Below are 25,260 nucleotides of genomic sequence, written 5' to 3'. Positions count from 1 at the left end.
GAGCCACTTATGTGAGCTTCAGTTTCTCTCTCACAAAACTTTTCCGTAGAACCTATCTACTAGTCACTACACTAAAAAAGCTCCCCGAGTACGCCATCATCCTGTTTCGTACAAAGCATGACTTTGCCTTAGGAACAGTGTTAGTAAAAGATGTAATTGTCATTCTCCTGGGCTGCATCAAATCTTATTTAAGGATGGATCTCCTCTCAATTTCTCTTAGAGGCACTTTACCCGAGAGAGAACCAATCCATTATTGGAAGAAGCTGTTTTGACCCCATTAGCTGGGCAGATGTGTGTTTGAACTACAGACCTCTGAGCATCCTCAATCCGAGATGAGTTAGCTCAGGCTACGGTGTCTAAAAAGGATGCATCCTCAGAGATCCCTTTGCATCCTGCTCTCTACCACAGGGGCAAGTGCCAAATGCACATTGCAATAGGCAGCTGAGAGATCAGTATGCCCAACAGGTGACTGAAATGACTAAATGTAAGCGTATGCAGATAAATAAAAAGTCCTGCAAAGTGTTACTTTGGACATACACTTTGTTTAAAAATTGTAATTGGAAAAAATCCCTGCATGATTTATAATTCTGATATTGGCATGTACTAAAAATTAGTGCGTAATATGGAATTTTTTAAAAAGAATTCTCTGTTCCCAGCTTGCTTCATGCCTGCTGGATTCCGGCCCTCTGAAAACACCAGAAGCTGCATAATACAAGCGTTTGTAACCTTTAAAAGTGGAAATGTCATAACTTAGTCTTAGTTAATTGTGGCCCTGACTCTAATGAAAGTGCTGTTGCCCAACAAGCTTTGCACTACATTGATTTTTCTCCTATCAGCTGGGAGTTCTGGTAAAAGAACAATAGATCTAATAATATCAGCAAAGCAAAGAAAGTAAGGAACAGTGAGCTCTTCAAAATAAGTAGGTCAAGCCACAATCAATTTCCAGATTTGAAATTATGTTTTTAGAATGTTTGTTTAATACAAGACCTTGTTCTATGTCTATCAAGTCAAAGCTTGTATGGTTTAAAGTTCCTGAATGACTGCTTTATCAGGTAGCTCAGAGTTAGGCCCCAGAGGTTAAGCAATAAAAGAGAAACAAAAATAACTTAACAGTTTCTGCAGCTAGTTGAACCCAGCAACAGCCCCTTAAACAGCTTTTACATTCCTACAGTTTGAAATGCTATAAAGCCACAAGATACATTGAAAAGCTATGAATTTGCTAAGTAGGATTTAACTTCCTCTTGTTATTAGAGGTCATTAAATTTATTAGATGTTAGTAAAATCCTTGTAAACAGAAAATACGAAGGCTTATAAAAGAGTGCTCTTTATTTTCACCCTAATAATTAAGATGCAACTAGGACTGGATAGTAACAGAAGCCTAATTTATGAAGTGCCGTTAGTACCAAAATCTTAGTGATACTTGTGCAACAAGTTTCGCATATACCTGCTGAAATGAAATATAATTGTGCAAAGAGGATATCATATAGATTAGATGAAAACTTGCAAGTATGCTATCTTTAGTAGATAAGATGATTCAGTTACAAACTCTAAAATCATATTCTTCACTCACTGAAAAAGCAAGTATCCAGAGTGATACAAACTTTCTCTACTTCTTTTTACCTATTTACAAACTCAGTGTCGTTCTTCTGTTTTGAGATGATGGTTCTTTCTTTTGAATGATCTTGGAATAAAAAACCCAACACTTTAGAAAATGTTTAGTAAAATCCACTTCTAGTTATGACTGTGTGACTGCAAAATAAAGACACTCTGGCTGACAGATAAATTGCACACCTGCAACTTCAGCAATGTAACTTGAGACCTTTTAGTTCAGGAACAAAGTCTTATCACTGAAAGGGAAGAACAGCTTTTAGCTATCGCAGGGCGTATAACCTTTGGGAAGCTCTTATTTGTGGGGTGATAACTGTATGTAACAGGGTGCTAGAGTCTTTATGATGACAAGACAACTACAAGTCCCTCTCCTCAAAGAGAATTTAGGTTCTCATGACAGATTTTCTATAGAAAGGTTGGAATGAGGGTAAAATTCAAAATTCAACAAGCAATGCATTGTGGTTAGTCTCTGCCGCATTTAAGACAAGCTACTCTTGAGTGCAGAGACTGGAAGAGTGCCTTAATCCCCCCAGAAGATACCTACTCTTGAGTGGAGTGACATCTCCTTGTGCTTGTATCCCTCCAGAAAAGGCCCCCTGATGGTTGCATCTTTTTTTGAAAGGTCCCGACTGCCATGTGTTTTACCCACTTTTATGAAAAGTTAAGGAACAGGAAAATCTAGGGAATCTTTGGCTCTGAGAGAACCAGAAAAAAAGGAAGAGCTTAAGGGACTCTAGATCCTGGGGATGCTCATCTTGGTCTTTCTAGATACATGTAATATATGTTACAACAGATTGTAAGAAATGTTTCAGAACAATACTGGTTTTGCAAACAGGTCTCCATCCAGTTGCCTGTATACTGACTTTTGGTTAAATCAATTACACTTTTTCTAAAGCCAAGGAAAGAATGTTCTAGGCTAAGAAATCAAATTTCTTACCTCTTGGGTGCCCTACTGACTCTAAGCTGGAGTATCTGTGAATAATGCGAATAATGTGAATCTGTCAACTCTTTTTGGCTTGGAGACTCCATTCCATCCTGGCAGGGAATGACCTGGCCTCCGTTATTCGCGCTTTCATCACCTCTTGGCTGGAATCTAGTAATGCAGAATAACTTGGGCACACAGTCTTTGGCATTAAGGGAACTCCAAGTAATACAGAACACTGCAGTGCATCTCAGCCACATGGGCATGTGCACATCAAATCGTTCTGCTGTGCTCTACAACAGCACTCTTCAGAGTATCAAAGGAAATTTGCAGTATTGGTCCTTGCCTTGCTCTGTGACCCGCATCTGGGGTAGCTTGGACTTTAGGCTATCCACAGCCCTTAGATGGAGATAACTGATGATAACTATTCCTTTGACACAGTAGAACCCTCCACAAAATCTGCCGTGAGTGGGAGATAAAACTGTGAAATGAAGTTCCCTAGAAACAACAGACATCACAAACCTCACCACCTTTTACTCTATGTGCAAGACACATTTCTTTGATATTGCCTTGTTTAACATGACTACATATGCTTTAAATTGCAAACTCTACTGCAACAAATATAGAACAAACAGTTTATACACTCAAACAGGTTGATGCAGTGCTGGTAGGCACCGAGTTCCTACAACTCACATAATGTAAGAGTTTCTGTCAAATATGGAAAGTGTGAGGTTGCAGAGCCAAAAGAGTATCTTCTAAACCCAGTAGTAGTGCCATAAATCTTTGCTGAAGGAAACACTATTACAGAAGGTAGAAGTCAGTTGTCTCCATTTATGGTATGAGTCTTACCAAAGTAACAGAAATTAACCTGTCTTCCTTACCAGAAGATTTGCAATACAACCAGGATTTAATTCTATTAATTTAAAGAATAACAACAAATTCCCCATTATCTCTGTTATCTATTTATCATTATTAAATTGTCAGCATAAGCAGAGGAGGATAGCTATGCCACCTAACTTGGATTTGCAATACAGTTCAGGTAGAGAGAGATGCCCAACTGAAGAGTAGATTCAGAGCATCTTTGAGTTTTCTACTTTGAAGAAGCCTACCTCTCACTATTCAGTATATAGGAAGCCTACAGAAATTAATTTTCTCATGTAGGCACCTAAAGTTAGATGGTGTGAAAAATACACTCCTCTTCTTCCATGCACTGCAACAATGAGGTATTGAAGACAAGACCTAACACCTTCTGAAGGACAAATGATAGACAAACATTCTTTAAGTGGTTTATTTTATAAATGTCAGTAAATTAGCAAATACGTAACACAAACTTAAATATCACCGTATACCTCGCGGTGTTGTATAAATAGTCCTTAATAAAAATTACACATAGCAGTACCAAATAAGCAAGGAGCAAAAATATCCTAATAAGTTGCTTTGAAAATAAATGTACTTGACAGAATGCTATCTGATACATAGTTTTTCAGTTTTCTCACTTTAAAGTCATGTCAGCCTAACAAAGAACACAACTTGTTAATAACATTACTGTTAATACTGAGACAAAAGGGAAAGAAAGGGCATCAGTGGATGGAAGAGAAAGAACAGCAATGAAAGAATTGTGGAATGCTTTGATAATGTTTGGGTAATAAATTATTAGGATGTTCATCAAAATAACTAGAAAAGTAGTGCTCTCAGTAAAGTACTACCAGACTACCAAATAGGTACCAGACGAAACTGCTAACAGGTGCATAACCAGCATTCCAGTTTGTTCCAGCAATGCATCTTCACCTTGATAAATAGCACCCAAATACCCATAGGGTATTTTCTTAAGAGTTTCCTAGTACAGCAGTTATACTACCTTGTGGGATGTGCAGTGGACATACTTAAAATAGAGCTAAAAGAGTGTGGATTGCATTATATTGTATTATATTATATACTGCACATCTGCACATTCTCCATGGAATAATTTAATAGTTCCAATAAAATTTACCTTTCCCATTGAGAGCTCAGGGACTTGGAATGTAACTAAAAGATTCACTGGAAAGTTTAATCAAACATTAGGAGGCTTGAAAGATCTCTATTACATGAGATATATTATTGTATGTTATGCAATTAAATAATATGGTAAATATGACATGAGGAGGACAGATTCCAGCTCCACCTTCAGATATATCTTTGGAGAGAAAAAGTTCTATGAGAGCATCTTTAATCTGTTAACTGAGCTGATTAACTGGAAGTAATTGGGACATGCCAGCGATGGAGGGTTACGTATGCTTGGTTCCAGCATTAGCAGTCAGAACACAGCTGCACTTTTGACCTCTGCCTCAGTTTCTCTGTGTAGAGCATCCTGAGATCTGAAGATAAAAAGCCACTTTAAAGTATTACTACAATTAGATGTTAAATTTTTCAGTGAAGCTTTTCAGCAAAGGACCTTGGAAAATTTCTTCCCATTCCATATATGTTACACCTTGATGAATACAATGAAATAGGAAAAAATGGAGGAAAAGCTTCTGAGAATATACAGGTGATTTCACTGCATTTGTTTTTTCCTTTATGTAGACATTCATCTTCCACAAGAAACCAAGCTTCTCAGGACATGCTGGATAGCAAAAAGCCCTAGTCATACATGCTTAGTTTCAAAGTTATGTTACTACTCAGAGAGAGAAATCAATGTATACTGTATTAAAAACAATCATCACAGCCCTTTCAATGATTGGATAGTTTAGCTTTGAATGCAATTCAACCTAATAGAGGCTTTAATGGCTTTTGACAGATTGTTCCACTGATCAAGGGACATGTATGAAAATAACTGCCTACCAAGCCCTGATTTGATTTTAAGAAAAGAAAACTGAAGGTTAATGGTAAACAGAAGTTGATTGTTCACATTTTCACTGAAATAACTCTATCTGACCTGTTCTTAGAAGCAGTGAAATAAAGGATAATGGGAATCCTATACACCTGACTTTTTACTTTAGCCTCTAATCAGGGGAACTAATCAGACCAAGATGTGTTGGCATGAAAGCAACTATTTGACGATACGGAGGGGGAGGAGAACAACTTTTGTGACCAAATTCTGATTCATCATGCACAAGCACTCTAAAACCAGTGGAGTATTAGAGGAAGTAAACCATAGCATAGTACGTCCTTTTCTATCATGTGAGTTATGAATGCTATCTCCAAAGCAACAAGAAGATACACCATGGTTTTCATGTCATGTGTGAAGGGCTCACACCCAAACATCAGCATTTTAATGTGATAATTTTATCAGTTATTTGTTGGATTTTATTTGACATGTTATTCAGCCGGTTTTGCAGCCTTACTAAGTACAGGCTTTTTGCAACTGCATAAATTATCTTCCCTTGTTCAGTGAATGCCCCCACTCTAAGGTGAAGAGGACAGATGAATGTAAATTAAGATGCAAGCCCAGCCACATTGAAGGCGATGAGTCTGGGAGGAGGAACTGAGAAAAAGACGAGAACAGTGGTTCTATTCGGGATTGCCTCTGCCCTTACAGGTGGGGTGAGGTGATAGCCAGAAGTTGGAAGTCCTCAGAAACATTGAATGTTGGTGTTTTTGCCCGAGTCTTTCATCACTACCTAACAGCTCCCACCCTCTAATGCTAGCGTAGCATAGGGCTGAGCTTTTCACTCTGCTGTGGGGAGCGCAGTGGTTGTCTTTTTTTGGACGAGGAACCTCACTGCAAACAGTGTTCTGTTTGTTCGTCTGACCCTTCTCCACAGCAGCTCACTGCCCCAGTGGGATAGTTCAGAAGATGAGCTGCAGCAACTTGAATCTCAGACGGGAAACAGATGTTGAGTGGAGGTATTCAGTCCACGGAGGTGTAGTAGGACAGAGGTGAAGGCTGCAGCTGGGAATCAGGGTTTCTCATGCCTGTTGCTACAGTGGGACAACCACTCTTCCTAGCTCTGTAACCTTGGTGCCAGACAACAGTGGTCAGCTCCTAGCAAAAAGCTGAGGACCAGCTGTCAGGGCCATGAGGGGGGTTAAGGAGCCAACATTAACTTTGCACCAGGTGGTAACAATTAAGGGAGAGATCCTGACCTGCACTGTGCAAGTTACTGCTCAATGACTCCCATATGAGTTCAGTTAATAAAGTTGTGGCCATGAGAAAGCACATCCCTTGCATCTCATGCATCTCACCTCGCCTCTCTTCCCTTCCTCTCATCCCAGCTTAGACATCAGCTCCTGGGCTAGTTTAATCTCTGTTACATTAGCCCAAATCCCGCTGCATGACACAGGACTAATGGAATGGCACTACAATAACTGAGAAAGGAGCAATGCCCACTCTTAACACACTACAACATTTTAGCCATCTTTCATGATGGATTTTAGTATTCTTTTAATTTCTTCTTTTGCTTTTATGGCACTAGAGTCCCTGAATCTGTCCCACAGCATTAAGAAGTCCAGCAACATTTTAAAGTGCATTTTGCATCGTTTCCAGTGAAACTAAAACTATATCTGGATGATAATAAGACAACTGATTTGGATATTTATTATGCTGCATGTTACCTGTCCTGGACAGTTTCCAGTCAGTGATTACTGATGGCATTCTTATTTACACTTTAGATAATCAGAATCTGCTGTAATGCTCAGAGCATAAGCATGATACCTTTAAAATCTACTGTGCTGAGATTAATATTTTTTATTTACATAGCCTTTTAAAAAGAAGAAAGGACCTACAGGATAAAGTATTTTCATATACAGAGGTATGAATAGAGCATTATAAAAACATTTCTAATTACATTGCATAACACAGCAGTTTTCTATCAAATACATAAAAACGGCCTTTACCTTTCATCCCCCAAATTACAGAAACAATGCAAGTTTTTCATTTTCTGCCAACACTTTCTTTCTATCAGTGTAAAACCAACTCTGTATCAGATTTTTTAAAGAAAGCCCTTGCCTCGAGCATTCAATTTGTATTGGTTCCATGTTTAGTCAGTAGCTTTTGTAAAATTGATGAATATTGTCTAAAGGCAAGTGCAGACAGGCAAACAGATCTGTATCTTCTGTAATCCATTTAGCCTGATGCACACGTGCAAGTGAACTATTTTACCTTAATTCTTTCATGGCTGATGAAAAGTAAATGTAAGCAAAGTCATCAACTTCACCATTTAAAAAGAATCACTAAATCTAATGTTAGAAGCTAACTTATGCTCTCACCTCTTCCCTGAACAAACCTGACCTTGGTCCTCCTGCCTCTAGAGCATCCAGACTTGGCAAACAGCTGCTATACACAGAACATCCATTAGAGGCTGTGTCTTTCAGCTCATCCAAAATGGAAATGGGTTACCTAATGCTGGAATATAAATGGATTGCTCAAGTATCATTGCAACATGAGCTAAATTACAACTATTTGAATAAAATAAAGAAAACTTTGAAGTATTTGCTGCTTCTAGTATGTAATCCAAACACAGCAATAATTTACACTTGATCTCTCAGGTTTTTTACGGATATTTACCTTTAACCATGTTCTCCTCTTGGGGTACCCTTTGGCATTACTAGATGCTTCAAACAGTTCCATCAACCTTACTCATGTCTTTGCTATCAACTCCTGTGGGCTTTGGAGATAAGAAATCTTCTTATACTTCTGTATTTCAACTGAACTCAATCATGTTACACTGCTTTAGATGATGTGAGACTGGAATGCAACACAGAGCATTAATCCTCTTTAACCACTTAATTATTGGTATTTTGCCAGTGAATCTTAGGTCTTATCCATTCCAAAGGTGTTCATTTATCTAAGTCATTGCCACCCATGGCTTAAATGAGTGCTATCTGACTGCAATGAGGCTAGTACTAGTTCAGCTAATTCACTAGCTTAAATCTTCAGCATAGACAAGACCTGGAATCATGTATTTTTTAAAATTCTACCATTGCTGCCAGCAGTCTCCTAATACAAGACAAAACCCAGTGGGTTTTTTTTTCACTACTGCTGGAATAATTATTTGCCAATCATTTTTTAATAGCTATGCCTCCACTTCAGCAACAAACCACAACATTGATGTGCCTTCTCTACCCTTTATGGCTGTCAGATGCATTTCAATACTGTGATCCCCATGGTTTCTAGCAGCGCTTAATTAAACACAAAATAATCATAAAGTAACAGCATAAACAAACAAACAATCCCCTCAAACGCTGTGTTAACACTGTTACATCATTAGCTTGTTTGAATTCATCTTGCTCATTTCCAAAGTAATATCTGTTTCTGTGAGAACTGCCTTTTCAAAAGCAGAATTCCCACATCTTCAGCTAGCTTTTCTCTAAGTGATCTCCAAAGTAAACAGTATTTAGTGTGGCATTAATCCAAATATACGCTATTTGCCCACTGGTAAAGCCAGCTTTAGCTAGCGCGGGAAAGAAAAAGCTATGCCCATAACGTAGTATTTCAAAATGTTAAGAAATCTGTGGCACAAGAGACAATAGACGAATGTATGGATCAAGGTTATAATGTAATCAAACCTACTTTAAATAATAATTTATTCTTCAGAGAGTCTTTACATTCTACAGGGTGGCTCACAGTTTTTGCAGAAGTCCAGGACTACAATGAAAATGCTTGATGCAGGTCTTCATACTTTTGCTGGCATAGCTACGTCAAAGGTGTTAAGAGGTACAAGCTCCACTTGATATAATTGTCCTGGCAAAAGCTGGTAGGTGTGGACACAGTTTTATACCACTAAAACTGAATTTTTGCTGGCACAGCTTCTTTAGCTCCAGGGAGGTCTGGCATATGTTATACTGTCAAAAGTACAATTTTCGGCAGTACAAGCCTCATCCGCACACAGAGCACTTTGCCAACACAGTATACTGGTATGCTCTGGGTAAGCCTGGCCTCAACAGTGATTTTAAACAGAAGATTAACACAGGAGGCATATTAATTTCTTGGTGGCAACATCAAGCTCTGAGTCTTACTGGTTTCTTTTGTAGTGGTAATACAGACTGAGTGCTGTTTCACCATAATATGATTTTCTTCTGCTTTTTTATGGCAAAGGAAAAGGCGTACACCAGCTCGAGTTAAAATAGCAACTTAACCAAATGAAAAATCTCTCTCTCATTCAGGAGTGCCCTGTATCATCCACCATCGAACTGTTCTTTTCATAGCATGTTACTACAAAACAGGTGACAAACAGCTTCATTTCTCATAGTCTTCTGGTTTTGTTCTCATAAATCTCACTAGATCAACACAGATGCTGCAATGCCCAGTATCAGACAACCTAAATCTAATCTGTCAGGACACCCCAAATGGAAACCCTTACTTAGGTCCATCAGCTCTTTAGACAATACACTGGGAAACCTGCCCTCAGAATAGGATTCACAGCACGCAGAAAAAAAGTGATAGTTAGGAACCGAATTTGGAGTTCCAGGGAGCCCAGGAGGTGTAGATTCACATCGGAAATCTCTCCCAGTACTACTCAACTGCCATGATGAAAAACAGCAAGAAAGTCTTGGGATCTATGTCAGGATGCTCCTTCAGAGTTCCTCATCTGAAAAAATGCTCTAACGAAGAGCCATTGCATAAAGGACTTTCTCCACCATCTCCTCCACCTCTGTCTATGTTAGTGGATAAAGAAGTCACAGCTCTATTCTAAAGATGTCCAGCAGGCTCACCCCAAGCTGGCCTCTCATTAGGATGCCCAGATTGTGGATTCTGGTTTGTCAGAGGTGTGAGCTATGCCTTGTGTTGCTCAAACCTGCTGAGCCAGAGGCAGTTCTCGGCATCCCTGGAAGCTGAAATTTAGATGCCAAGGGAACTTGTGGAAACACAGATATCCATGGGCTGTAGGGTCAATGGGAATTAGAGTGGAGGAGCAAATAAATGAGGCTGGTGTTCTGGACTTCAGGTCTTAAAAGCCACCTGCTTCTGTAGATTTGAGGCCTGGTCTTTTTTATAATGAGCCAGTAACAAAGGTACTGTGTGAAGACCAGTAAAATCTGCATTGACACATAAAATAACACATGATCAAGGAATCATAAAGCTGAAAAGATTTATGTTAAACTACAAGGCTTCTCTCCAAATGATGAGCATCAATAATTCCAGGCTGGAAGGTCACTTGTTATTCCACCGACTGAACAAGATTTTGTAGATTAGCAATTACTTCTTCAAGATCATATGGCAGAGGCATATTACATTCATCATCTGTCCAGAAGGGATGGCATTCTGGTTTCTGGTCTTCTGGCAAGCTCTCTGCCGCTTCTGACTGGCATCTGAAAAGAAAGGTAAGCAGATGAACTACTTAAGAAAAACTGTATCAAGAAACTGAATACTCAGCGAGGATACATTCGTGCATTAATTTAAAGAGAAAGATTATAATAAAAAAGAAATACTGCATCTTCTGACCAAATGGATTGTTCATTTCCAGCGAAGTTGATTTCTGTTGTAGGCTTTGTATTTTCTATAGGGATTTCTCAAAAAGCCAATCACAGAGAAAACTCAGTTAGTGTACCTTTATATGGTGAATTATTTTTTCATTATCTCAGATGTTATTTAAAGTATGTGATTAAACCATTATCAGATTTAAATGTTTGCCAGTTTCCAATGTATTACTAGATTATTGAGAAAGATTAAACTGAATTTAGTGCATTAAGGTCAGGGGGGATAGATTAAACAATATTAAAGAAGCCGGACTAGCTTTGTAGATTCTGGAGATTTACAAGTGTATCAACCTGCTTAGCTCTGAAAAAGGCTATATAAGAAGAGAAAATTCTATAAAGATAAATGGAAATGGAGGTTAATAACAACTTCCAATGATGAATAGGTGGGCAAAACTTCAATAAAATTAAATTAAGAGGTTAGTGTATGTTAGTCCCCAGAGAAAATATTTAAATTACAGTGGTTTTTATTAAATGGATTATTCATCAATACTAGTGAAGTCTAATTATAATATTCAACTGAACTGCAGCCTGCAGAGGAAAGTTTTGTAAGTGGCAACCATCACATCTCTTAAGATTAGGCTGTAATACAACATGCTGCATCAAAAAAATTGTCACAGTTCAAGGAGGATTTCTCCCCCTCTCTTTTCCCCTCCCCTGAAACAATTTGCATGTTGCTGATTAATTAGTTAATGTTTGCAGTGAGACAAGACAAAGAAAAATGGTAAGCATTACTATAAATTTGGTATATACTGTAGGTCTACGTAGTTCTTCAAAGAGATAACAAGCAAATTGTAGAAATAGGCTTTTATCTCCTGTAAGACATTTTTAAAAATTCATGTTCTATAAAGCACATAATTGTTGTAACAATTTTAAAGTTGTTTTAAACATATATGTCTTTCATCTCTGTAAAATGAACTAAAAATATTGACACATGTGACTTCCTTGTCTATACCATCGGCCTTCTGGAAGAGACTATTTCCAAATGAAAGATGTCTTCTTCTCTTGGGAATTATTAATGGCAGTGTAATCCCCATGAGAAAACATACTTCAGCTTTACACCCATGTTGGTGTGTGGTTAATTGCCGCACCAGCATCCTGGGCACTCAATCCATCGTACATTACACTACAAGGACAGTATTAACACGTAACATTCCAATATATCTTCAGCTCTCCACATCAGCCCCTGATAATAGCATCTGTTAACATGCACTAAGTACTATTATGTAGCACATCAGTTCATAAATAATAAGATTAGCCGACCTCAGGGCCCTGGGAAGAGTAATGTGTTTAAATGTTCTCATTATTTATTTAAAACAAGAATTAAAGGAACAGAAGCTACTTGTGACAATCCTCTTAGCATAAATATTAAACTGTTTGCATTGATAAGCTGCACTGTACAGAATAACAGAGGATTTGTTTTGCCGGCTGCTTTATAATAGTTGTTAGAGCAAATGCAGTTTAGTGTATGAGTTCTGAGAGGTACTTAACTGATTGTGCCATCATGTTCTGAAGACATTTTCCAAATTATATAAAGGAACAGGAGAAAATTAATATGCAGGGGAAGCTGAAACTAATTACAGCATAACTCTATAAGGCTTTTAAAATCTTGCTTTGTTTTCTGTCTTGGCACAAAATAATATGCTCAATTTGCTGAGTAGTATAAGATATTCCAGTTTAAGCATTTCAATCTAAAAGTGGATAAATTAACCATGTAGAGATGATTGCAGGTGACAAATCAAGAAGCTCAGGCAGTAAATACTGCAGGCATGTTATGTGGTCTGCAAAACTCAACTTATAATAAACATTCTCTTTCTCACACATCTACTATTAACAACACAGTTTTCACTGAGAGGAAAAACATACCAACTTTTAGCTTCTTCACCATTTCAGAGCCCTTTTTTTACCTTTCATGTCTCTATTTTCCCTCGCTGTCTCACACAAACAGATTGACCAGCTTTTCCCTCACATTTGGGGTTTGGGCATTTGTGTTGCTGTAAATGTGGCAGCAGTCACAGCGATGCTGTGACTGGACAGCCCGTGAGCAACTATTCTAGTTGCAACTTTCCCTTCTCTATTTTTCTCACCAGCAGAGCCATCTCTGAAAGGTCACCCCACCACTAAGCATGTGCCTTAACTTCCAGGCAACCATGCACTTGGGAGGTTTTAGCCGTATCATATTCCACATGAGGGATTAGAGGAATGGAAGCATGTCAGGTCCATGTCAGGACAGAAATGCAGCAGTGTACTGCAAAAAGTATAGAAAAGGGGAAAGCAGTGCCGTAATATCCCAAGTTCTACAATCCCATAGCTCCTTTGTCTTTCTGTCCAGGATTTCTATTGCCTTGCTTTGCATCACTAGCAAGAACAGTAGTGAATGTTACAATTTTACATTTTGTGAGTCACCTATTTTGACCAAAATGACAATCCCTGTGCTGGATCTGCTGACATCAAAGTCAACTCAAGTTGCTCATAGTTGAAGATATGGGGCTGGGTTCTAAGCAGTCATCGCTGCACCTGGCAGTTCATTAAGTGATTCACCCGAATGGCATCCACAAGCTTGAACGCAGTCATCCAAACACGTGCCTTCTGACTCAGAGTTAGTGTGCAAGAACAGTCCTTTTCAGATGAGTATATTACTATTGATTTTAATAAATTTCTGTGGGAGAAACTGTTCCTACAATGGTCTTTAACTTGTAGCAGAGTAACAGACCTGAAGATCCCGCAAGAGGATAGCAACATTTTTAACTGAAGCAGAACAATCAAAGGCACTTAAATAATTGCATAGAATTATTTCAAATTCCTTTGTATCTGGGAAAAGATATCCAACATAAGTTAGCAATGATAACTCAGGAAAAACAGAAGTTCTATCTTTTCCCAGATACAAAAGAATTTATGAGGCTTCATGTGGGGGACGCTGCAAACATGGAAGTACAGTGGTAGTGGGAAAATACCAAGATTTATAACATTATAAGTTAATTAAAATATTATAAATCGATTAAAAACTTTTGACTTAATAAAATTAAGTCTCCAAAAGAGAGTAGATCTAATCTGTGTATACTGTATGCACAAAATGTGTTAAGAGTGGAAGTAACACATGCTCTGAGATATAAAACAGATGCCAAATCAAGAGGCATCTTTCATACCTTATTGGCAGCAGGAGAACAGAAAAACCGCCGTGATATGTTTCAGAGCAATTTAGCTCCAACACCTTGATAATACATGTTCACCAACATATCACAGAAAGGATGATTTTTCTAAAGATGTGCAGAACGCACAAAACTCCAAGGTCCCTATTTTCTTGCTAAAACAATGAAGACCCATGCCAGTTTGTATTAAAAAAGCCCATTTTTAAGGAACAATTAGTTACTGTTGCGGTGCACATTCTTACTACCTCTCCCCTGTAAACTTCATAGGTTTTTGATCCCCTTTTTGTCTACTTTTGCCAAATGGACTTTGGTCACTAATATTTACCAATAGCTGAATACTAATATAAGTTCGACTAAGTCATGACAAACATTTGTATGGCTGTATAACTACTTGTATGACAACGTATGACACTCTCCCTTGGAAGGTGGCTAATTTCACCATGGGCAGGTGTACATGCACTGAGACAGCCAGTTGCCTGGTTATGGTCCCCTGGGCTACACTGACATTTTGATGATCAGGGTGTCAGCTACATTAGAGGACACTGATCACGATGCTAAAATTAACCAAGCTAGCTAAAGTGTGTGTTAATTATGAGTATGCAAGCAGTCAATAAAAGGTTAATGTAAAAGTCAAAGGATAAATTTATTTCAGTATTGCATCACTCTACTAACTAAATGACTAACATTATGCTTTGTTTTTAATCGATATATTTTACAGTAATGTGTGAGCCATTGATTTGAAAAACAGTCTTCTTTCTAACAGTTAAGTTTTGTAGCTATTAAGTATCAAGTATCAATATACTTAAACCACTCTTTTTTCAGAGCAGACACTTTTTTGTTCTGTTGTCAGGAACAGGAATGCATATAAGCCAGGAGGTGGGCTTGGGTTCTGCTGATGAATGTAATTAATGCAAATAAAAATTATTACCCAGGAACGTAAATAAGATCCTGTGAATTAGGGTCCCTGGATTCTATTGCACTGTTTGTCTACTCCACAGAAGTGTAGTCAAATCAGATCAATAGGGGTCAATTTGTGGCTCAGACTGCACAGGCATGTTAAGAATGAGGAGTTGATATGAAGAGCCCTGTTTCCTAGACGGTACTAATTTAGCTGCCTACGCCTGTCAGTTCAAAGACCAGTGGAGATCACGTGGAAATTCATAAGGTAAGTCAAGCAACATGGGTCTGGAAATCTTCCCCACGTACTGATATGGTCAGCAAGGGAGGACGGGATATTTGTTCTGGATGTACAAAAGTACACACTCACCCATACACGCTTGCTTCAGCATTCCTGAAATTATTATGTTTTATATCAGTGTTATTTCCTCCCTCCATTCACGCTAGAATAAAGGTGTTACTGAGCTGTTATTCAGAACTTCAGAGTATCTTTTAAAACAATGGCCCAGGTAAAAACAGTGTTCGGATCACTCTACTGAGACAAATACATTCATTAAACCCATACCGACATTGGTTATAATGATACAACACTGCTAACGTGGATGCTGATCTGAGTAACAGTAGCAGTAGTAGCTTTAGACAGCATCTTCCATTCTTAAGACTCACAACGACTTTGCAAATTTGACTCTGATCAAATATGGGTTATTATTGTTCCAACACTGAGCTCTGCTGTGTGAACACAAATCCTAATAGTACAGGTACCTGGTACATAAAGCTTTGCTTGCAGGTTTGGATTTTTTCATCCTAGTCCTTCAAACCTTTCCTCTGCCTGGAAATTATTACGCAAACTATGTGTAGTTACTGTAATCTCAGTGTTAGGATTATCCCATGTCATTTCAAGCTGACATTCTTAGTTGCCAGAGCATATACAAGAGAATACAGTGCGTTCTCAGCTATCTGAATTGTTATGCAAAGCACAGAGAAAATGTGAGATTACATACATGAGAACAATTACTCAAATAAGGTAACCTTGATTTTTCTTTTTTCTTGGTGTATCTCATTGACAGGTATGACAAATTTACTTCTGCTGCTGAATGCATCGCAATTAAAACCTGATACCTCTTAAGTCAAAGTTGAAACTTCCAGTGATTTCAACAAGGCCAAGATTTCAATCCAAATGCTTTTCCAGAAACCATTCACAATAGACATGAGCTAGTAAGCATAATAATAAAAACCATCCAAAAGAAACTATGGAAGGAATGAAATAGGCTGAATACAGTTTCTCAAAGTGAAACTTAGCAAGGGATACTCAATTGAATTTTTTATCCATTCCGCAACGGTGGTTAAATTATTGGCATTGTAAGTCAGCTAATACAATGTTGAGTAACAAGATGTGATGTTCTGTAACTTCAAAGTTGTCACAGAAAGAAAAAATACCTGTTTTATCAAACTGAATTGCTCAGTAAAACACAGAAAAACTCTAAAGCAAAAATTCAAATTGATGCTGTAAATACACATTCTCCTTCACCTTTGGTCATGGATAGGATATTGGGATAAATTCCCTAAAAAGGATTTAAAAAGTCACCCCTGTTATTTGAAGAACTGAACTTTCATTTATCTTCATGAAAAATTAAAAGGTGGAAGGGATAAATGTAATTCATGATAAAATGGAATGGGGGTGAGAGATCTGAAAAGCAGCTGCTTTCCAGTTGGGTGCCCCTTCCAGCACTAGCAATTTCAGACATCACCATATGCCTAATTTTAAGTTTTCTTCTACTCCAGGCACCTGTTTGGTCACAGTAGCTGGTAACAAGTGAAAATTTCCAACCACTGATCAAGGTTTAAGGCCATCAGGTAGACTGCTGAGAACAATTTTATACCTAGAGCTATTTGTCAGCATGTCCATTACATACCAGTGGTGATGAATAGGACATTTTGCCAGTTGACCAGTTAGGAGCTGCTGACCTCTGACATCAGTCACTGGAGGGGGCACCTGAAGCTGGCATTGCTCCTACCCAGCCACATGGAACAATACAGGGGTCAAATGGTGAGGGTGATTATATATGTCATATCTCAGGCAACCTCGCTAGAGCTTTAGCGTACCCAGAGTCAAATTCCAGAGCTCAGCACAAAGCTGAGACAACTGTCAAAATGTCCAAAACAAAAGGTGCATGGTTTCACAGAGGTATAAGGTAGCTTTCCTTGCCATTCAGGAGAATGGACATGCTGATCTCAAAGAACAATGAAAACAAACACAGTTGAAGAAATGGCAACTCTTCCATTAGGAGCAAAACGTGCAACAGCCATTCTGTCACTGGTGCCCTCATCCTGCATGGACAGAGCTCCAGCCTGGATCATCTATATCAGAGGGAAACCATTCCTATGCTTTCCCAGGAGTACTTTTCCTGGAGAGCCAATCCAAGACATGAGATTTACATAGGGAGCTGGAGTTAAGCTTGTTTATAGTTAAAAAATGTTGAAATCTTGACTTCTGGTTTGGCTTATTTTAGAGGAAATAACATATACAAAATCAGTATTTCAGCTGGAATGTCACTAATATTGAAGGGTGTTTGGAAAATGGGGGTTAGTTAATGCCCCATCATGACACAGGGTTAAGGTGGAATGTTTCTCGATCTCTTTGTTTCAACTCTGTAAAACATAATCAAACCAATAATTTACAAATCCCTCACTTGGTATTATGATTAACTTTCATAAGTTGTACCCTAAAAACTGTTTACTGAAAAAACAAAGGATGGAGAAAATATAAATATATTGAAATATAACAATATGAAAGATGTTTTCTTCATATGGCTGTAAATGCTTTGCCTTTATCATCAACGAAATCCTATTTTTTCATGCCCAAACTGGAATTTTGACAGTTATTAAGTTCAACCTAAACCTTAAAACAAAGATTTTCTTAGCTTTTTTAATTAATCAATCAGAAAGTTGTCAACCTTGGCAGAGAGTATTTCTTTCAGTTGTTCCATGCTTGTCCCTACTGTGACTCTGCACAACTAAAACCTTCCCAGGTTTACTCTGCCATTTAAGAACAAAACAAATTACATCAATATTTGACTTTGCAAACTAGATTTCGGAAGTACTGGTCCCGAATAGGCAGTGAAATTAAGTGGCCAGATGGAAAGAGAGCAGTGCTTCGTTCTTTTGAACATGTAGTCCCCAGTGTATTCCCAAGGAGTCTGTCCCATTTACATTAAGTCACTGCTGATGTTCTTTCATGTGCTGTAACTAGAGTGTGCCCAGCCATACGTAATGGCTGAGACCAGGACTGCATTTATAGAAGGGATAAAATGAGTTTCTTTCCAGATAAGAAACTTGAAAAGAGAATGCCAGATTTAGGAAGGGATAGAGGCAATATCAGTTAAATTTTAATCCAAGAAAAAAACTTTATCAGCTGCACAAATATGCAAGTACAAATACACACGATGGCACGTTAGAAGATCTTTTCTGTCTGCTTCTTTCCAAAGTTGATAATGACTTGTGTCACTGATGCATTTGGCCCTTACTACGGAACCAAAGGTTACAGTCACTGACCCAAGAGCTTTACGCCTCCAAAGCCAGCCACTCCATTGGAAATGAGGATGCTGCTCAAATATCCTGAGGCACCACTGGTGACACAGTAGGATAGCCTGAAAACAGCCAGCATTATCCCTGCGTGTACTTCTACAAAGTGAATCTATAGCAGAACCCATCTTTTAACACGGGCCTGCAGAGTGCATTTTGCTGTTCCATAGAGAGGTAGGAGAGAGATCAATGAACCTGACACTAAAGAGGTTTAAGTGACAGTTGCATGAACTTGAAAATGCCAGAGTTTCTATTATTACTTAAATTGTAAATCAGGTAAATAAGAGAAAAACTTAAATTGTTAATACCCTCCAAATGTTGAAATAACAGCAACCAAAGCACCAGTGGAGTCCAACTCCAAAGAGTTTTTCAAGTGGTGCACCAATGTGTTTCACATGTATTTGTAGAAATATAGGAAAAATTCACAAAACTATGTTTAAAGAATAGTTTGCTTTGCCTTAACTGTAGAGAAATTAAAATAAATTTTCAAATTTTTTTTGGCCACAATATTAATTAAAATCTGTAAAAATATACTTCAGTCTTTCTAAACTATTTAGCTGACAAACTATGGGAAAGGTTAAAGATTTGCTGCACAGTATCTTCAGCTACAGAGTGGGGATTATAAAACAAAGCCCCAAAACCTCAGAAACATTCCAGCTCTGGGTGGAAAGAATGGAAGAAAAGAGGACACAAGAAGCTCCTTTCTCTGATATATTCATCTCTACCTTGGGTGAATTAATAAACAGAAATCTACCCAAAAGATACTTCTGATGAGATTACCAATGACCTTCCTCACCAGGTCCACCAACTCCACCTTACCAAAGGGGAATACCTAGTAGATGGCACGGCAGCAACTGTAATGCCACTGAGAAGAGTGCTGGCATCGGATGCATGATGTGAACTTGACATCCCCAGACAGAGCTTTCCCTCTCCTTTGTGGCCTCTGTCCAACAGACCTAGAAACTGTCCATGAGAAAATCAGTGCGCCTCCTATTCCCACAAGAGAATGGCTGTGTGGGGCAGACTCCATTCCATGTTTGTTTGATTTTTTAATTAAGAAACATCACTACTCTCTATAAAGTGTAGGGGTAGGGGGTAGGGAAATCCCCCAGAGAAACACTGAATAAATAACACAGCATTTGCTGAAAGATGAAGTTGAATCCAATTTAACCTATAGGTCTACAAATTGTTCCCTTTCAGCCCTGTTTCTCAGATGCTTTTGTCTCCTGCTTTTAGAATAATACGTATACGAGCAATGTATCCTGGCTGTATGAGAAGCACATTTATACATATTTATATGCACACCCCTTCATACCAATACTTGCACAAAATCCAATCAGGCCAAAAGAGACAGCATTTAGGAGGAAATTTTCAGCACCACAGACGTGGATTTAGTTATATACTTTTCATGATCAGCAATGGGATGTGAGCTATTCCCCCTGTGCTGAGAATATTTGGCTTTGACTTCAAACAACGTAGAAACATATCAACCTCAATATAATTTATATTCTCTCAAAAGGAACTTAAAATGCTCTAAGCCTTTGCTGAGGCATCTGATGTTCCAGTCCCCTCTGTTGCACTGTATGATCAGCTGTTTTATTTCACTTGCGTTCCTTGCTTTCCTATGATTTTTTCAGACAAAGAAACAAAATGTCTGCTATATGCCGAGTATAAACACAGCTGACTTGTTTTCCCCAAAGTATTGATTTTATGCACTTTTAAAATAACTATTTTCATTCTGTTTGCATAATCAGCTGGGGCATTGTTCCTCTACATTTGCAGAAACACAGATGGAATTGCTGATTTGGAGCCTTTGGAGAGATTTTACAGTATTCTCCAGAATCTAAGCTTCTATTAAAATAAGGTTTCAAGCACTTCTGGTTGTGAAGATAGCCTGGACAATGTAAATTGATGCATGGTTATCTTGTTGAGTCCACAACCAGACAGACAGACGCAATAGCACCAAGGGAGCTGTGAACTTCCCCCACTTATTTTATTGGGTGTTTACTTGGGGCCAGATGCTCCCCGCTGTTGTGCAGAACGGCGTTAAACGACTGAGAAAAAGAGAGGAAAAGGAAATGGAAATAAAAACCAACAAAGAGGAGAAAAGGAAATCTCCACAGCTTGCTTCCCAGGGGGCTACAGATGCCCTCCCTTGCCAGTATTAGACTGCTGGAAGATTTGGGGCTGAGCCATGCATATGGCACATTTTTCGAAAGACACTGTATTTTCCAAAAGAATGCCACCCGAAAAGTTAATGATGCTTCCAGCGCCATTTACTGTTCCACTTTACCTTTTGTACTCCTTTTATGTGGATGTCATACAGCCAAGGAAAAATGTAAACATAGGGTGGTTTTAGATGACACTGCAGGAGGATGGCCCTTCATTTAATGCCCCCTCATTTAAAGTAAGCAATCCCATTTTCCAAAGAGTGTCAGGGTTTGCAGGCTCTGCCCTTCTGCAGGAAAGCAAAAACATTTTCCTTGTTGCACGTGCATTTTTCCATAAGACAACTTTTCATGTTAATAAAAAACAACTGCTGTATGACAAATCCCTATTTGTTATATGTGGAGAGTAAAACTGAAAGAAACATGACTGAATGCAACTAACAGTAACCATATTACTTGATCCTTAAATCAGACTGGACAGAAATGGGCTGTATCTTTTCAGCCTCAAAGCTATGTAATCCTTTCAGCTCAAAGTGCTTCCTGCATCACTTCTGCAAGCTGCTAATACAACCCGTCCTCAAAATCCCACAACTTCCATCAAGACCAAAGCAAGGATGACACAGAAGGGGCAGCACTTGGGAGCAGAATGGAACCGCAGACCTTAGATATTTCTAGTCACTACTGTGCAAGGACTCCGCATATGATTTTACACAGAACAGTCCTTTCCTGACGTAAGTTTATTGGGGAGAGTGACACCAAATGGAGATCCTGCCCCAGGAACCATGTTGTCTAGTTGCTCTCAGACTCTAACTAAAATGCAGCTCTCACTAGCTTCGGTCCATTTCAGTGAATTTGCATGTGTCATTAGCCAAAAGGAAACTATGACAGACTGATGGCAAGCACCATATGGGAAAGCCAAACAACCACAAGACTGACTCTCTATTTGCAGACTGAAATGAAGATCTTGCTTATCACTATAACTTGCGATATAAATACATATGTGTACATATATACATCTCTCTCTGTATACATACATACATACATACTCACACTCATATATAAGAGGAGCTTACACCTCATTTTCTATCAAGAGATATGGCCTTAACTCCTATGTGGCTTAGGGAACAACAACAACAAAAAAGGTTTATTGTGCTGCAGAACTACATTGTCTTCCCTGTGTTGTGCACCTCGGCTGTTGCCTGCAACCAGAACGTTTATAACACATATTGGAACTAATACTGTAAGAGCACTGCAATCCTATGGACTAAAACACAGTTTCCTTTAGGTCCACATGAGGTCAGACAGAAGCAGGAGGGAACAAATAATAGGGAAATGAGAAAACAGACACAAGAAAGGCAGAGAGGCTCAAGAAGAGGAAAAAGAAGTTTACGAATAAAAAAAGAAAGCCTCATGTAACTAATCACATTCCAATCTGCAGAATTTCTCCATGGCTACTGCTTTATTCAGTCATATTTTATGGATAAATCACTATAAAAATATACCACAAAAAAAATTCCAGTGCTGGCAGAGAAATAGACTTGATGTCCCAGGAAATGCTACAGAATATCCAGGCACAAATAAAAATCATATGGCAACAATATGCTCAGTATGCTGCTTCTCTACTTCTGTAGGTGGAGTAAATCTTTCTGATTACCAAACAAGACCATAGAATCTTTTCTATTTACCCTCTGCATTTCAAATAACTGAAAACATTATATAGAGAAGTTAAATATCCTTTTCTACTTTAACTTGTAAATAATTACCATCACCCAAATACAATGCAAACAAACACATTTCTTTACTTATTTTCAACTGCATTAAGGGAAGAAATTCTCTGTGAAAGTTCAGCATCACTATACCTCAACATTTTGCAATTAATGTAATTCTGCAATATTTTTAATACCAACTAAAATTCTAGTACAGACTGAATGATGATTTAAAGTTATTAGACAGGAATACACTTTCCTTTATGGAATACGATTGCATTCAATCAATGTAAACACACGATCAACTACATGCATCTGATCCTGCCCTACTTCCACAGACATTATTTCCATGAGTGTTTAAAAAAAGTGCAAGATCCCAATCTATAACATTCTATCAGTGGACTTGAATTCTCTCAGCACCATGAAGACTTACGCACCCAAGCGAGTACCACAATGCTACTAGTTGGTAAAACCTAAAACGTCTATTGCAACAAATGCATATAGCTCTTCATATTATTTTCCATGGTATAAAGAATCTTTCTGAGTGCAATATCAATGACTTTAAACCACAGACTAAGACTCTAGACCTTTCGGTGGTGCCAACTCACTTGTTTTATATGCTATGATATATAGTCCTGGCTTTGAGCTATCTCTCGCTACTGATGCTTTTGATGCTTTGTTCTCTTTTTACTTTAGGATGGAAAATAACAAATAATGCTGAGTTCTCTTCTTACTCTTGAATTCTTCTGATGTCTATCTTCAGAACTCTTCGAACATCCAATTTATGTCATTCTTTTTCTTTCTTATGCTGTGAATTTGAAACGAAAGAAGGTAACATAATATCATAAGATCTACGGACGATTGAAATGGCCTTCGGAGTAAACTTCAGAGTTATTCGTAAAACTATCTTACCTCGATAGAAAGTAAAAAATTGCTTTTCAATAGATAATGCAACTCCTCTTGAAATTCTTCTTGGATGAAGTTATTGCCATAGGGAACACTCTAATGATAATAAAGTATATGGTGCCAATGCCTTAAGAGCAGTTCAGATGGGTTATTTTGTTAGTATTTGCAAGGCACAATTCAAATTCATTCTCAAACATTTATGTGCTTTCTCTTGACTAATTCTTTATTATAAAATGGCTACAAAACCTGAAGTTTGTTAATGAGAGAAGCTGACATTTGCTGTTCTGATTGACCTGCAATGCTACTCTCATGATATTCCGTCGTATAATTCCTGTTAAAACATCACATCAGAATTCTGAAGACCTCTTACATTAGTTAATTAAGGACCTGATTCAATCTTCTATCAGGTTTGAGCAAAACGCATAGTCACATATTTAAATCTCATTTAGCTCAGTGGAACTTTCAAATGTATTTCAAGTTCAGCACAGGCTTAAAAGCTTCACTGCGTAGGGTCCCTAGAGATGATCTTTACATCACTGCTCAATGCACAGCCATATACATATACATGATTAACTGCAACTTTTCTTAAGAACGTGAGGTAGCCATCCTATCCCTACCCCAGTCCCTCTCCTCGCATTTAGTATCTAGTCCCTGTACTGCACTGACCCATTCTCTCTAATTCATTATGCAATGGGCATGAATCTTCCACGTCTTATCTGAAGTAATACAGGACTGCGATAATGTACTAGCAGCGTGTTTCAGGGGTTTCTGCCAAGTAACCTACATAGTAGCCACACTGCCAGGTTCAAGTTCTGTGGATAACAGTGTAATTTTTTGAGCCCAAGGCAACAGAAATCTTCTCTTGTTGGGTGCCATAAGCTGTCCATCCCTCCGTACTTTGTGCAGATTCATGGGAAATCAAGACATACATAATGAAAAGTATCCATTTCATTACTCTCACAAGAGACCTACTTTGTCTCGGTTCGTTCTGTGGCTGCTAAAGAACAGTTATTTAAACTTTATGAAAAGTGGATGGTCTTGGCCTTCCATATGTTTTATTTTATCTATGAATATTGTATTTCAGACTCCATTTTTCCTAGTTCGTTGCTTGCCAGCTGAGCTATGTTAGTCATTCCTTTCAATGAACCGCTGATGAAATTTCTTCTCTTCCTGTGTTACAAGAAACACTGCTTCCCTGAGCATGCAACAGACCTAACATGCCTCCTACTTAGTTTGCTTCTTCAAGTAATATCGTGATTCTATTAATCTAAAATGCAAAGTATGCGTTCACTTTTTTCTTTGCCGAAATGCCATTACTCCAACCTGTCTTAATGCCAAGGCATTAATGTAAACTTTGAGGGGTTTGGCAATAGCTACATAATCCTCCTCTTTTCGGTGCAAACGGGAGGTGTTCTTTCTTCTCTTTTCCTTTCTTAAGCACTCCTGAGGAGTTATTAATTTGTAGTTTGTATTTCTCAGGTATGTGCAGTTCTACAGGGAAATTTCACACACTCTCCTGTTTATTGAAGTGCCAGTAAAAGCATTTAGGGAAGTTAATGACACTCCTCAGCAAGACGAAAAGCCTGTTTTCTTAGACCTTCTCCTACAGAGTTAGTCCTTTCCACTTTTACTTTAGCTTTTCTGGCATTTCACCACTCTCGAGTATGTAGAACACTGTTGCCTGCCCAAACAGTGACAAGCCTGGGTTAGCTACTTTCTGTTAACAGATACCAATTTGATCTCCCTTTTCCAAGCCTTAATGGCTTTACCAGGCTCAGTTTACTTAATGCTGGCTTGTCTGCCTAGCCAGAGTGAAACGCTGGTGAAATCACACTGTAACCTCAGGTTCTTTTCAAGTCCTTGAGGACTGCTCCATACACTTCTTCCCCCCTTTTTTTTCCTCCTGACAAGATATTAGAAAAATACTGTTC

At 38.3% G+C, this 25,260-nt stretch overlaps 1 protein-coding gene across 7 annotated transcripts in view; it reads right to left on the bottom strand.

Annotated features, from left to right (window-relative positions):
- Window positions 1-3,807: 3,807 nt before the first annotated feature.
- Window positions 3,808-25,260, bottom strand: part of FTO (FTO alpha-ketoglutarate dependent dioxygenase) — a 264,962-nt gene continuing 243,509 nt past the window's right edge. For 6 of the 7 annotated variants that reach the window (XM_030024320.2, XM_030024325.2, XM_030024326.2 and 3 more), the window contains one exon: window positions 3,808-10,756. In XM_030024320.2, the coding sequence (XP_029880180.1) occupies window positions 10,606-10,756 (151 nt within the window). In that variant the 3' untranslated portion in view covers window positions 3,808-10,605. The remainder of the gene's footprint in view (window positions 10,757-25,260) is intronic. The other variant, XR_003924864.1, reaches the window with a different exon arrangement.

Source organism: Aquila chrysaetos, chromosome 9 (genome assembly GCF_900496995.4).
Source record: "Aquila chrysaetos chrysaetos chromosome 9, bAquChr1.4, whole genome shotgun sequence".
In the NCBI taxonomy this organism is placed as follows: Eukaryota; Metazoa; Chordata; class Aves; order Accipitriformes; family Accipitridae; genus Aquila; species Aquila chrysaetos.
Note: the sequence above shows the minus strand (reverse complement) of the source record. Positions and strands in the feature narration are given on the sequence as shown.